At 41.5% G+C, this 15,736-nt stretch overlaps 1 protein-coding gene across 2 annotated transcripts in view; it reads left to right on the top strand.

The window, feature by feature from the left end:
• The window catches only part of PITPNC1 (phosphatidylinositol transfer protein cytoplasmic 1), a 77,956-nt gene that overhangs the window by 48,092 nt on the left and 14,128 nt on the right, over positions 1 to 15,736 (top strand). For both annotated transcript variants that reach the window (XM_027654685.1, XM_027654686.1), the window contains exons 5-6: positions 1,985 to 2,056; positions 11,090 to 11,185. In XM_027654685.1, the coding sequence (XP_027510486.1) occupies positions 1,985 to 2,056; positions 11,090 to 11,185 (168 nt within the window). The remainder of the gene's footprint in view (positions 1 to 1,984; positions 2,057 to 11,089; positions 11,186 to 15,736) is intronic.

Raw genomic sequence — 15,736 nt, forward strand, 5'->3', positions numbered from 1 at the left:
AGTGTTCTGGTTCTGCCAGAGCCCTCTGCCAATTAGTCAGAGCGCAGCTGATGAATCATGAGACACATTCTGTGAAATGTTCAAAAATTTGGGCCCTGCTAAGCGTGTTCCTGAAAGCCAGCGAGACCCCCCACGGCTGCTGGAGCAGTGGCTGCCAGTCACTTGAGTTTCTGGGAGATATATTTGCAGTGCAGTTACTTTTGGGTGAATTTTTCACTTGGGGTAAACCCATGTTACCATTTATAATCTCAAATTAGGTTGTCACAGTCCTCCATGCCTAACACAAGGGAGGCTGACTGTGGGTGGGTTTACACAGGGTGACTCTGCTCTCTAATGAGGTGGCTTGAGGTAAAAGGCACTTATGATTCTTCTGTACTACTCTAAGGATCCTTGGTCTTTCCTTAGTGGTTTTTTTTTAAAATACAAGGTTAGAAGATCTCGTGTTTTAATTAGAGTTGAGATCCTGGGTCACAGGAATCAACAATTAGATTGAAGCAGTGTCTTGGTGAACTGCTACAGTCAATATTTGGGACAGCACCATTTCAGTGTCATGACCTGACTCACGGCTGGTGACCTCCAGGCAGTGACTGAAAACAGCAGGGATTTTTTTAGTAGCAAGAGGAAAGGGAAATCTGGCATTTGGTTTTATTCATCATTTCATCTGCAACTGCAGCCACGCCTCAGATCAACAAAGGGGGGGGGGGGGCTGCCTTTCACGGCACCTCATTTTGGGAAAACTCTCTCCCTTGTTTTTTAAGGATTGACTGTGGATGTGCTGGTTGAGTACTGGATATCCTGTGCTCAGAAGAAGGTTGAGCATTGACTTGTTGGGTGATATCCGTGGAAGAAGGGACATATTTTCTGCAGCCTGCAGGGAGCTGGCTCCTCATTTCAGTTGTGCAGCAAGTCCACCTGGCCTCCTAAATCACCTCTCCCTTAGTCATCAGCCCCTCCCTCACAGCTCTCCTGCTGTTATCAAGCCCAAACTTGGGCCAACAGCACCGTGGCCACTGAGGCACCGTGTCCTCATTGTGTAACCTGCATGTACAGCACCTTAAAGAGTCATTTGCTGTAGGGGATTAGTGCTGCTTCACACGAGGAACTGGCAGTTAATGCAAGGAAAGACTTGGTGACTGATGGTAAAGATGCTGAACTGGGGTCCCTCAGGGTTGGTTACACAGCTGCTCTGTCTGCCTACCTGCAAAGTTGCTTTGAAAGAAAAACTGTGACATGCTAAATAAAAGATACTTGAAGTATTTTTTCTGCTCAAATTATGTTGCCTAATATTATAAATTCTAGTCTTCATAAGAGAGCTAAGCTAAGCAATCCTCAGAAAAATAAATTTATTCCCATGTAAATACAGAAATATTATCTTTAATAGAAAAACATTTGTATATTCTTAATTTTTTTGCATTATTGAAAGCTTATTTGGGTTTAGTGTAAAGAAATTTCCCCAGCAGCTCATGATCCATCTTAATTTCATTAATAGGAAATTACACTAAAATTCATTTCTCACTGAAAATTGTAAAAAGCCCTCACACACGAAACCATTGCTGTCTGTTTGGTCAGGACCTGCAGGTAGTGAAGTGTCCTTGGCTTATTTTATAGGAGGGATAGACTGATCCATGATGAGGAATATCAAATTGCTCTCAAGATCTTAGTGAATTAAATTTATAACAAGGCATTCAGTACATTCGAACTCTTTGGCATAGTGAGCATGGAAACAATTGTATCTAGTTATTCCAGAGTGCCTTTACTAATTTATTTATACCTTCATTATAGTATTCAGCTTTTAGGTAAAATCTCTACATCCCTCCAGAATCATAAAACCCTTTGCTTTTACGTTCTGTGAACTTTTACATTTTTTTTCTTGAAGTAACCTGCAGAAAATAAGAAAGCTGATACCGAAGGGGTTGTACTGAATATGTCAGGTGATGAAACAAGGTGTATTTTTTATGTTAAACATATCTTTCTTCTGTTGCAGTGTTCCTTTTTGCCTAAATTCTCTATTCATATAGAGACGAAGTACGAGGACAACAAAGGAAGCAACGACAGTGTAAGTACGATGGCTTGGGCAAAATTAGATTTAATCCTTTTGGTTACCAGTGATCTCTGTCTGGGGGTTGTGGGTCTCTCAGTCTGGGGAAAAGCCCCATCAGTTTGTGCCTTTGCCCCTCCGTGGGTGTCCTGGTCATGAGGAGCTTCTAACTGTGCAGAGGAGTTGCCTCTAAACCAGCAGGAGATGAAAGATCCCTGTACACACCGTCCCTTCTGCCTCTTCGTTCTACTTGTTACTTCTCTAAACAGAAGTTACACATGTGAATTTAGTCCTGGTGAACGTTTATGCAGAGTAAAGAAAAGATTACTTTTTTGTGTGTGTGTGTAATTGTATTCCACTTTATCTGTTTCACATAATTCTCTGTGGGTAAAGGGGGTCGAATTCCAAGGAGGTGTCAGGAAGAGCAAACAGGAAACTAAACAATGGTCAGAGATCTCAGTAAACAGCTTCAGGGGAACAGTGGGTGGGGACCGAGATGATGCAGTCATTTACCCAAAGTTAAAAAGGTTTCGGAGTTACAGCTTAGAGATGAGAAGGACAATTAGCTATTTAAAATCCTCTCTAGGGAAGGGTGGGAGTGGGTATCCAGCAGCTGCTGATCCAGGGGGGGCTCAGGAGCAGAGGGCAGGAGCTCAGTGGGGCTTTGTTGCTCAGGGAGCAAAGCAGAGTCCTACACCTTGCCAAAAAAGAGTAACTTCCATAAAGCCCAACGTTTAAAGATTCAGCCCTTGGATTCACACACACACATTCCTCTGTGTTTCATTTTGGTTTGCTTTAAACAGCCATTGGCTGCAGACTCAGGGTGAGAAGTTTCTTGTAGGCATGAAATACAAGTTACAATGTCCAGAAAAGTGATCTGTAATACAGGGACCCCGATGAAGGAGTGTTTGAACCCATTCTTGAGAAGGAAGAAGGCAGTAAAGCAGGTTTTAAGGGTTCTGAGACACAGCCTTCCAGTGTCCTGGAGGTGTCCCTCCTGCAGCCTTGGTGAGGGGAAGGTGTTTTCTGTTCTGCAGGTGGGAGGCACATTTCCCTCAGCCTTGCTGTTAACGAGGCTGACAGCTGCTGGGCTGCTCATGGCAGAGTAATTACATGTACAAGAACAAGGTATCATTTGGAATAATGCTTTTGGCATACAGACACTTTCCCACTGGGAACATGACAGGGATCACCTATTACCCACCAGATACCCACAGCCCTCAGTCAGTGCTGCTCTGAGCCAGTGCAGTGAGCGAGTCAGAAAGAAGTGTGTTCCATTACCAGCTATGTGAGCATTATGTAATTTATGCACTATTTAATGTTCACTTCTGCTTTTTGGCAGCACTTTCATTCAGAGCAAGCCCACACCTTTGGCTTTGGGAGGGTGCAGACTAGTCTTCTGGTGCATCATAATGTCAGCAGTGAGCAGACATGTTCTGTGCTGCTGCCTGACAGAGGAAAAACTGAAGCTGTTGAATCAGTGAGTTTTCAGGGTGTCAGCTTGTGGCTGAACCCCTGTGAATCAAGCCCTGAACAGTACTCAGCCAGGGAATTTAAGATGAAAGGGACACAGAGGTGGGATACTCAGGTGATGTAAACCAAAGAGTCTCTACTCTGCTTGAATCCAGCTCTCCCAGTGTCATTTTTCCCAGAGTGCCAGGGGGGTAATATCATATTACCTTTATATTGCAGCACCTGAGTCACAGACTAGGCAAGTGTTTACCTAGATTAAGAGATTTCATTGACCCTTACTTGAACTGAGGAGGAGAAAGAGAAACTGAATTAGAGAGTTGCACTGCAGCCCTAATATCCCTGGTTTTGTAATTCTGTGAGCTGTGCTATTCGTGGGTGTGGACACAGTAAACCAGTGGAATATCTACATTTTTGTGCTGTTGATCCAGTGCCCTTGATCTGGTGACACAGACGTGGCTGGTACAGCCGTGAAATGCTGGAAGGTTCATAAATATGGAGAGACTTCTGTTAATCCAAACCTTGGAACTTGGACTAAGAGTCCATCTTGTTTCCATTACTCACTGAACAGGCTTAAACTTCTCTTAAGAACACACAAAGTGTATTTGTCCTTCGGGTCAGACAAGTTTAGATTAAATTTCACAATGTTTGTCTGGCTAGAAAACAAAAGGAACCAGTATCCATCCATTCCTATAGATCTCCATAGATACACTATATATTCCTTCATTGCAACTATCAACCTTGGCTGATGAAGAAATAATTAATCCAAAAAATACTTCTGTAAATTTTGCAGTTGTAGTGCAAAATAGACTGAATGAATATTAATGTTATGGTAATGAGGGTAATAATGCATGTCTGATTTTAACTCAGTTATTTCTCCATACATTTTTTGAGATCATACAGGTTTTTTGAAATCTTTGATCTCTTCTTCATTTCCATGCTGTCTGGTAAAGTAGATATTGATTGTGAAAAGCAATAATTAGATATAAGGATACTAAAACTCTAAAACTAATTCCACTGATGAATGGAAGAAAGCAATATAAATGCTCTTGGGTTCCTGGTGTCATTTAGCAGGCTGGTATATTATTGGAATTATTTTATTTAACATGTTGCATTGTCTGGTATAATTCTACCAAATTACTGCAATATATCTTGATGCAAAATTCCTCCTGATTTTCCTTCCTAATTGTCCTGATAGAAGATACTGGTGATCAATAATGATCACTCCTCCAGAACTTGATTTTTTTATGTCTTTAACTTTGTTATCATCTTAACCTATTTTAAATGTGTTAAAGCACTATTGTTCCAATCTGTTAAAGTTTGCACTTGATTTGCACAAATATAAACACTGACAGAAAGAACAGTGGACAATAATAAAGTCCTTTATTGAGATAAAACCTTGTGTAGTGGTGCAGAACCATAAATCCATCCAGCTGTGATTTCAGTGCCCAGTGCAGCTGATTTTGCTTTATCACACGAGATGTTCCATGGCAACTCTCTCCTTGGAAAAACAGAGCCAGTGCTGGAAGAACACGTTAGTACATCAAATATTATCCCTGCTACCTTGCAGTTTATAGCTTTGGTGACTGTTAGAAACTGGACCACGGAGTCAGGCAGTGTTTCCTCTTTTTCCTTTTTAAAAAGCCGAGTTCTTGATTTAAAGAGAAATTTTATTTTTTTATTTGACTTTAGTTCGAAATTACAAAATGGAATATGTAAAAATTAGAATGTTTTATGTCATGTAAATGCCACAGGAGGTGGGATCTGCAGGACACATTAAAATATTGCTTCCCTTTGCATCCCCAGCCCCTGACGTCAGTCGGGGCCACAGAGGGAGCTGCAGGTGCTGCAGCAGAGCCTCAGTGAGCACAGACCAGGGGGAAAGTGCAGAGTAATCACACACTTCTCTTACCATAAGGAAAAATCAGCACTTTGGGAATTGGAATGTAGAGACAGAAAGTCTGTGTTTTGAATTTTAAAACCACACGGCACATCCAGGAGAATCCCTGAGGTTGCCCAAGGATTGAAATGGTCACAAATCCAGGCAGGAGGGGTATGAGTTGCTGCTTGTTTGAGAGTGACTGGGCTCTGTGCTTCCTAGGAACAGACTTCCTTAACCTGTGCTTTTATTTGGCCAGGTCTTTTCTTTACCCAGTCCATTGCATGGTCAGTATTTGTGTCACACAGGGCTCATTTTAATCTAATTGGTGTCTTGCTCTCACTTTCCCCCATCTCCTGTTCTTACTATTTCCATGTACACTACGGACACACATTTTGGGATTTTTAGTTTTAGTGAGGAATGCACCAACTGTGCATGACAATGAGCTGTGTTGATTCCAAAGGATCCACCATATGGCTCCAGTGGATGCTGTAATCAATGCACAGTGATCTCACACATGGCAACTCCCTGTTTTCCTTGGATGCCACACTCTAGTCGTGGGGAAAAGGTTTGAAAAGCAGTTTGTAGCTGAAGGTAGAGAAAGGCAGAGTGAGGACAGACACTGTTCAAACAAATCACTGAATCACAGAGACACTCAATTTTCCCGTTTGTTGCAGAAGGGTCATTATGTTTGACTGATTGCTGTTGGTTTGTTTTGATTTGTTTTTTAGTCACAGAATTAACTGCTGCTGATATTTGGGCAGTGAATCTTTGCCATCTGACAGTGTCTGGGGAAAGCAAAAAAGTACAGCTTGTAAAATAATCCAAAGGTTGTCAATAATGGAAATTCACTGTATGTAAAACTTCCAGTGCCTTGCTTTTTGTAGCATAACATTTTTCTCTGGAAAACTCCATGGCTGGGTCTTGATTATTAAACTGAAGAAAAATAAATTTTAGGTATGGCAGCTCACAAGAAAATCCATTTCTAGTTTGGCTAGGTTTAGGGTGGGTTTTTTTTCCATAGTTTTATCTCCTGTCTTAGTAACATGGAAGTAGGTTGTAACAAACTTGAATATAGCACATGGAAATTAAATGTAAATTCACTATTTAAAGCAACTGCCATGAAACACTGATTTAAGCTGAAAAGGATTCAGCTGTGCCCTGGTTTAGCCTCACTGCACAGCAGGATCTCATTCTGGAAACTGTCAAAAGGATTGCTGGGCATCACTCAAAACATGGCAAAGTCAAAGCCAGGGGCACTCTGAGGGTGCTTTTATTTGCACCTGGACTTTTCCTGTATTTTGGTATTAAATATTCATTGTCTCCTGTGTAATTTGCAATGAAAAATCCTGATTTTGTAAAGCTTTCTCCCTCTAATAATTCTCAAAAAATACAAGCCAACCAGAGGAGAGGTTAGCCTGAAATTCCTCCTGTGTGAAGAGCTGTCTCTGTTGAACTCCAGATCGTGTGTCCCAAGCACATATGGCTCTCACAGAACATATGACAGGGCCCACACTGACAGGGAGTGTGAACAAGTGCTGTGGTTGTGCCTCTACATTTTGATTTTTCTAAATGAACTGCCGAAGTGAGTTAGTAAATCTGGCACTTTGAACTAGATGTGACTTAAAAAAACCTAATCCCAGTAAATATTATAGATAGTGTATCATGGTCTTGGAAGCATAGCTACTTTGACATAATGGCATAAAAATCCATTTCTGTGTCCGGAAAGTGCAAATCTAAATGAGATATTTTGTAGGAGATGGAATAAGAGGGGAGTCGTGACATGGAGATCAAAAGGAGCAGGGAGCAAGGCTGCAGATAAATATGAGTGCCTCTCCCTCTGCAGCAGACAGGGATATTCCCTTGCAGTTCAGGGAGCCAAATTTTCTGCTCTCACAGAGGGATTCAGCCTTTTCCCATAGAAGAATTGCTCCCAATTATGTGTGTCCACAGAAATAGTTTTAGCTAGCAAACAGGTTTGAAATTGGTCAATTCCTGTAATCTTTGCCCAAAAAAAAGCAAATTAAGGGACTTTGGAGGTAAAAGAGGTCGGGGCATGACTTACTGAAAAGTTACACAATAAAGTCCATGGATAAAGTTCTGAGTGGGAGTTCTTTTGGTTTAGAGCAAATTTTCCTTCAGAAAAACGAGAGCTGCAGTGCCCCAGGTGACACAACCTGCTCAAGGTGCTGTGGCAATACACTGCCAGGGGTTCTGGCCCTGGCAATCTGAGGAGATCAGAATTTCAAGGTGGAGAGTATATTTTGTGCCTTTTTTTTTATGGAAAAAAAAGGATTATTCTTGCAGTCCTTGCTGCAATTACACCCCTAACACGAATTAGCTGCCTCATTACAGGCTTCTGACCACAAACTCCTTGTGTCTGGGCTGGTAAAAAAAGAAACCATTTTGTGGTAATGAACAGAGCTGAACACCTTTTCCAGCTGGTAATCCTTGGATGGCTTTTTTGCTCTTGAGGGCACAAAACCCAACATCACAAGAGAGGATCATGTATTATGAAATAAAGCCCAGCCAGAGGCAGGGATGTGACCCTCCTGGTAGTGCAGATGAACAAGGAGTTTGCCAGAGTGGGTGGAATCGATGGATTCAATAGGATCTGCTTTTATACTGTTTATATCCAACCCAGGTTAGCAGTGGGGATTGGCCCTGAAAGTTAAATTTTGGATTGACTGCATCTGAATGGAATTGAAGCCAGCAACTTAGCCTGAAAAAATAGGGAAAAGAAGCAAAATGGGGGAGAAGCTTGTAGAAAAGATGATGTTAAATTTGCTCTTGACTTCCCGTCATCTCCTGAGTTTTTATTCTGGCTGTGGCCATCTGGGAAAGAGAGTCACTAGCCAAGGGTGTGCCAGGATATGTTACTGAAGGGCATGAGGGAAATTTAAATACCTCAGGACTTACATTTCTGCAGTGTCCTGTGTGAGCTCTTTTTCCTGAGGTACCAGGATCATCTACCAGAGGGGTTTTTTGTGTGCTTTGGTTGGTTGATTTTGTTGGTTTTGTTTTTTTTTATTTTCACCAAGAGAAACTACTGACAATCATAAAGACCCAGCTGAAACCTTTCTTCCACTTTCTGTCACTCTGTGACGTGCTGAGATCCATTCCTGTTAGGAAGAAGAAGTGTATAAATGTTTGTTGTAATAAAGCTGTCACATTCCTCCTCCCCCCCCCAAATAAATCCAAAACCCACAGCAAAAAGGACACTTCAGCCTGAATGTTGCTCTTTGTTTTCCATTTGATTGTGTATTTCAATCTCAGTTAATTACTTGGCTTCCAAATGTAAAGCCTGTCCAGTTCTTTCCAATATAATATTTAATATTCTGCCTTTCTACATCATCTTCTTAAGGATACAGATTGTTCTCACCATTCAGTTTCTGCACATTTGCAAAGACAGTTGCACAGATTGGGAGCCTTCTGCTTCTTTTTGTGGCCTTTAATCTTTTCCCTTAAAACTTTTAAATTTCTCCAGTCTCTTTGATCACAACCACAATAAACCCATCCTCCCTACAGGCTTTCAGGCAATCCCACATTCTGTGGCTACAAGAGGCAATAAGAGAATTAGAGCTAAGAAAGAAATCAGTCTTGTTCTCTAATGACTTCTTATTTTCCACTGCTGATAGAATGAGAAGATTAAATCTCAAACTGCAAATCTTGTGAGGACAATCTGAGAAGGGGGAAAGCATAAATGATTAGACAACAAGTTCTGCTGGCAAAGGGAAGTGAAAATGTCATTCAGCAAAGCTCTGGAGTAGAGGGAATGGTCAGAGACAGCCTGGGCAGCAAATGAGGCATCGTTGAAATGGTTGAAAAATTCCTCCTGGTTTTGACAGATTGGCAAAGGCATCTGTCATCCCCACTTCCATCACAGCACTTGAAAGAGAGGAAGGGAATTTAGAGCTATATTCTAAATGAGGTGAAATATGTGGATCAAGCCTGGGACAGAGCAGGGCACATTTCTTTGGGTAAGATATTGGGTAATAATCCCCATTTAGGGCCTTGCAAATGTGCAGAGATTTGCATGTGCTTAAATTTATGAGGCTTGTACCTAAACCATGGACAGATTCAGAGCCTCAGCTGACCTGGTAATGTCCATTTAAGAGCAATCTCCATTGTTTTGTAGAGATTATGGTGAAAAGGATCTTGTTCCAGAAATAGTCCAACTTATTTCGTTGCGAGCTGCTCTGTATTTCTGAATTTATTTAGGAAAAAAAGCAAGGGAAGAAGCTTAGAAAAAGCGACCTATATTATATACATAAAGCCAGCAGTGATTTACATCAGTGTGCCCAATTCAGAGAAGGAGCACTACAGGGGAAGGACCTCCCAGCTCCAGTTTGTTCAAATAATCAGCACAATTTTTTGCAAAGCAGGGATTGGAGAAGGAGGACAGGCACACAAATAGGCTGTAGTTTCTCTTTTTCAGTTTTTCTGCAGTGTCAGATGTGTGAACATGTTACATCCAGCTCAATGAACATGCAGTGCTGCCTATTTCATTCACTACCAAGACAAATTCAAATTTTAGAGTCAAAACTTCAGCTTTTCCTCTATTTGAATTATGATTTCCTGAGCAATGTCCTTCTTATCAGCTGGTTCCTGTGTTCACTGGAGTCCGTTGCTCACTTCAAATTCTTTAAATGGGCAGCTGCATTGCTTTCAGAAATAATAAAGTAGCATTCTTGTTCCTAAAGAGTTGCTGGCATTTTGTATTTTTAACTGTTCCTCCAGGATGAAATTAAATGAAATTAAATCAGCAGAGCGTTTGCTGCATTTATTTAAAGAGGGGGGAAAAAAAAGGAAAACAAAAATATTTATGCTTCCTGGAAATGTCAGCTATAGAACATTGTGCCCCAAAGGAAAAAGCACATCATGAGCTTGTTACTGATCCTGACAGTGGCTGCACAACTTCCCTGAATTTCATGGCACTAATTCATGGCAGCCTTTAACTCAGCACTATTTCCACGCCTCAGAATTATGAGAGAAACGTATTGCAGACACAGTGTAAGTCACATGGGTCACTGAGATGCCTAAATAATTAAATTATGGACAGAGGCACAGAAGGAGACTGTGCTGCAGCTGCAAATGACCTGGATTTTCAAAATATCCCCATCGTTTGCCTTGCATAGAACAAGAGACTTGGGGTTCCAAAGCAGGTCCTGAAGGATTGAAATGAAGATAGATGGGCTCTGTGTGTGCACAGATGGATAGGGGGAGCTTGCAGCTTCCACTGAGGCAGTTCAACCAACATTTGGAGTCTCAGTATAACAGCAGCTTAGGCTGAGTGTTCACAGCAAACACTTTGCTGTAGCCCTCAGAGTGAGAAGGTCAGAAACCCCCCAAGTGCAGAGAGCTGGAGTTTTACACAGTGATGGGCTCTGGGGCAAACACTGGAGAACACAGTAAAACCAATCCAAGATGGTGACTTTACTGTTTGGAACCAAAGTCTCCATCCAGAAAGTCCAGGGAAGAACAGCAGTGGGAGCAGGAGGTGCTGAACACAGTGTGTGCAGGAGGCTGGAGAACGTGACCGTGTCCCTGCAAAACCCTGAGTGTCTTACACGAAGCTGTTCAGGCACAAGCCTAAAATACATTCTGTTGCAGGTCATTGAAACTGCTTGTAACCACGACTCCAGGTGGATTTTGTGAGGGTGTTGTTCTGTCACAGCCTTGAATTTCTTTAACTCTTGCAGATTTTTGACAAAGAAGCAAAAGATCTGGAGCGAGAGGTTTGCTTTATTGACATTGCCAGCGATGAAATTCCCGAGCGCTACTACAAGGAATCAGAGGTAAGAGACAGCCTGGTTGTGAAGTGGTGAGGAAGGAAATGTAAGAGGCTGCAGAAAAGCCTGGATAGGAATCAGAACTATTTTTATTTTAGTATGAAATCTTGCTGGTCAGTAGTATTCCAAAAGCTATCCAGCAGAGGGGAAGCAGCAGCAGCCTCTCTGTCTGGATTGCCTGACACGTTCCTTTGCAGATGATTCCTTTTGAAATGCTTCCCTGCCATTATCAGGAAACATCCTGTGCCAGACCTTTGATATTCAGCTGAATTAATCCAAAATAGAAAAGGCCTTTTCTCTGAATTATGAAGCTCAGTGAGGAGTTTGCAGGTCTGAGCAGTTTGAAACTTCCCCACTGGCCTTATTTGCATCCCACCCCAACTGTAAATCCTGCAAAGTACCCAAGCCCAGCAAAGGGCAGATGTGCTGCAGTGACAACGGGGCTGGTGCACAGTGATGACACAAGACCAAGAGGGACTGAAGCAAACTGCAGACTGCAGCAGATCTGCCAAAAAGCATCAATGGCAGCAGGCACAGCCACTCTCCGAAAACTCCCTTGGAAGTTGCTCCCATGTATATTTGATGGAGCCTGTCTCTGAAGAGCCCGTTTCTTCTGGGTCAATGCAATTCACTGTTTGGAGTCAGCAGCCACCATGCAGATGAAGATGAGGTCTCTCAATGTTTTAATCTCGGGGCTGAAAAATGATGGTTCACAACAGGCAGCTCGAGAGGAGTGATGGGATCTGTGCTCGCATTTAATTTGGGAGATATGATTTGTCTCTGGAGCCAAGTCTATATTCATAGCTGGCAGTGAGTATGGCAGCTGTTTGACTATATAAAACGAGACTACAGAATCATTTTTAGGATAAAAAGTGAAGACTTGCCAATAAATGTATTTCTATACTGTAGGAGACACGATTTTCAGACTAAAAAAGTCGAGTACTTGTTATCTTCCATTTATAGATCCTATTTCAAATGTTATGTACAGGTCATAAACCAAAATTGGGTCTCCAGTAGAATGAAAAGTAGTTCTATTAGTTTCCTTAGATAATGAAACCCATCTGTTTAGTACCAAAAATTATATAACACCTCATCAAACAGCTTATTGGTCCCATCATCTTATCAGAACTCCAAGGATTCTCGCTCCATTTAGGAATGAGCTGCTATGGAATGGGTCAGCATTTGGCTGTGCTTTAAAGAACTTTATGTGAGAGTTTTCATCTCAGCCTGTGCAATTCCAGAAACTATAATCACAAAGGTAACATCCAGTTTTGCAACTTTCCTGCCCGTTTTTGACAGTCATCTATTAAGCATAATTTCCATATGATTAATCTCATGGTATAGAAAAACCAGCCTCAGCTTGAGGGAGAAAAGAATTTCAGAGTCTTTGTGTTGTTATTTTGAAGACAAATCTAGAGACCTGATTTCAAGCAAAATGGAATTTTATATGGGTTGAAACAACAAAAATAGCCCAGCATCTGTTGTTTTTTCTGTACTGATGGATGATTTGTCTGTTGACTACCAAATTCTGTTTCAGAAATCATACAGAACAGTAAGAACACCTTTAGCATTTAACTGTGCACATGCTGTAATTGAGTTAATAATACTTGAAAATAGTGTCTCTTCCAAAGTTTACAAACTATGGGGTTTTTATGCTACCCTATGATGAACATGAAGCCAATTCCCCATTTCTGATGAGGCCTCTTACATAATTTAGGCACTGTTAAAAGGTTTTTAATGTTTGTAAATGTGATTTCCGGCTGTTTTCAATCAGAACAGCATGAAAAAGTAATTCCATGCAAATGAGAAAGGGTTTGTGTTTCCCAAGTAGCAGCTTCAGAGATAACTAAACCCAGTTAGTGTAAGCTTTTGAAATGTATTTTAGTTGCACTAATAACTACAGTTTGGCTGCTTTTAGGTCATATAATCTGAACTGATACTAAGTTTAAAGATTAAAGGCAAAGTGCAATCTTCAGGATTTACCAATTAGATCCAACAGGATAAATGTCCTGACTCCCACCCAGAAAGACCAGTGGGAACGATTTTAACTTCAGGCATGGCAGTAATCTCTCCATTTCAGGGGCTCTTTCACAGGCTTAAAATAAAGCAAGTTCTGTATCAGGGTCAGCGTGTTTGGCAGCTTCTAGAAATGAGCTTTAAATTGCTTTACATCCTGACGAAAGCTCAGCCCTCTTCAATTATAAATATACTTCAGTTTTTAACAGCAAATGTCATTATTTAGCTGTATTACTGTGTATTAGAGAGTGGCTTAAATAATTTAAACCCTTCCCACACTACTTGCACTGCTTGCTCTCTGTTGGTGCTTATGAGCCTGAGTGTAAAGGGACAGAGTCACCACCTTCCATTTTCATTTACATAATAATGATTCACACCCAAAAAGACAAAATGTATAAACCACCCTCATAAAGTGTAATATTCCATTTGAATTGCACAGCTCATTCTGACTGGTGCTGGTACTGATGAGAGAGGAAAAGTGTTCCATGAAAACGTTCTGGCTGTTGAAGGGAAATGATTGAATTCAACTTTGTGCATATTTGCTTTTCTCTCCTTCTAAATATTAACTAAAATTGAAAAGTGAAGAATGTAGTTAGCTGGAGGCTTAAGGGGAGCTGTTGTTTCATTGAGGAACACTTTAAGAGAACCTCTGCCAATGATACCGAGGGATCTCTTGAACAGAATCATCCAAGTGATTGGAATTCCCTTAAGGATGGAGGGCTTATCTGGCAGTGTGAGCGCAGAAGGACCGAAATCACCGAGTCAACAGTGAATCAGAAGGCAGTTTTGTGAGCTATTACAAACACTCACAGAGTCCAATTCTGTCTTCTGTGGAGGACTCATTTCTGCCCTTGCAGAAGGCTGTAGAAGGCAGCAATTCACGGGTCCCAAAGCACGACTTCATTTTAACTTCATGACCATCCACGAACTCCACCGTGAAGCAGCCACGTCTGAAATACGAGATGTGCTTTTTACAAGTGTGGAGCTAAAAATCCTTAAACTTTGAAGAAGTTTAAATTGGAGGTTCCAAATGGAGTAAGCTTGAGTGTGGATCCAAGCTGACAGGTTCGCCTGTTTGTAAGGAGCCACGTGTGTTCCCAAATCTGAATGTACTTACTGCACTGAATACAGAATTTTGTGTTTCTCTACAGAGCCTGCAGGTGAGAGTAGTTGTACATTTTGTAAAGTCATTTCCTTGTGACTTTACCATCCATGAATATGTATCACCAACCATCCTGTGTTCCCCATATAGACAGACATATTTATCTGAATTACAGAGAAGAATGAAGCTGAGCTGAGCTGAGGAGCGAGAGCCTCCAGTGAATCATTCCTGCAATGAAACATTGACCGGAGCTGGGAGCCACTGAGCAAAATGTTCTGTGCAAACATATTCCAGTTCTCAGAATTAACAATGTTTCATTTCCTGTTTATAACAAAGCAACGGAGAGCTGGACAAATGGAATAAACTTTTTCAGGCTACCTCCAAACACAGGGATTTCGTGCAGCTGCTGCAGTTTTCTTCTGCCATTGCTGGCTTTTTTCCTCTAGCAGAGCAGCACTGTCCAGCTTAGCACAGTCCAGGTGCTTTCAGAGTGACACAACCTCTGTCACATCACAGAGTGACAGTAGCTGAAATAATCCAGCTGCCTCAGCCCCCCAGTGAGTGTGGGCACCGTGTCAGCACAGGAGTTCAGTGCAGGATGTTGCAAAAACATGAACATTTCCTTTTCCTTACTCTCTTCAGTTCTGAGTTTATATAAACCTGGCTGGATTATCATATTTTAATGCCTCAGAACTGTCCCAATATTTACAATTCTGAAGTATTTAGCTGGCTCTTCCAGAAAATACATTTTAATGGAAATTTTTAAAAGAGCCCTTAAAAAAATGACTCTCCATAAATGTCTGTAGTAACATCTTTACATCAACAAATCTTTCCTGAGCCCTGGCTATAAAAGCTGAAATCCAAAACCTAACAACTCCAGCTGATGCTGAAATGCCAGATCACAGGTATTAAAACCCATGAAAGGTTGGTGCTGAAATTCAAGATCAAACAAAATGGTCTTCAGCTTAAAGGGGGAAAAAATTGACTGCACTTCAAAAACACCGTGATATTGCAATAGGAGTCTGAAAAAATTAACCCAGGCATTAAAAGGAAGGAAGGAAGGATCTCTTTCAGGGACATCTGGGTACTTCCAGTGAGAAAACAGGATGCATGGCATGAGCAGCATGTTCAGCTTGGGGACCTTTGCCCAGGCTGAAATGGCCACCCAAGCACCAAGGGACTGTGGAGGCGGGTGGGTGACAAGGCTCACAAGGTGTCCCACAGAGGATTCCAGGGCATGGACAAAGGGGTGTTATCAGCTGCATCTTCAAATCATGTCTGAGAGCGGGGCAGAGCCGAGGGCAAAGGTGCCCCTGCAGATTTGGAGGTTTTCTGTGAACAACAAATGTAGTTCATTGTTTAACTTGAAGTACAAAGTAACATTTAACAGAATTAATACTGAAAAGTCATTGCAACAACCCAGTGTTGGTGTTTGCTTC

This window comes from Corapipo altera, unplaced genomic scaffold (genome assembly GCF_003945725.1).
Source record: "Corapipo altera isolate COAL_440 unplaced genomic scaffold, ASM394572v1 343, whole genome shotgun sequence".
In the NCBI taxonomy this organism is placed as follows: Eukaryota; Metazoa; Chordata; class Aves; order Passeriformes; family Pipridae; genus Corapipo; species Corapipo altera.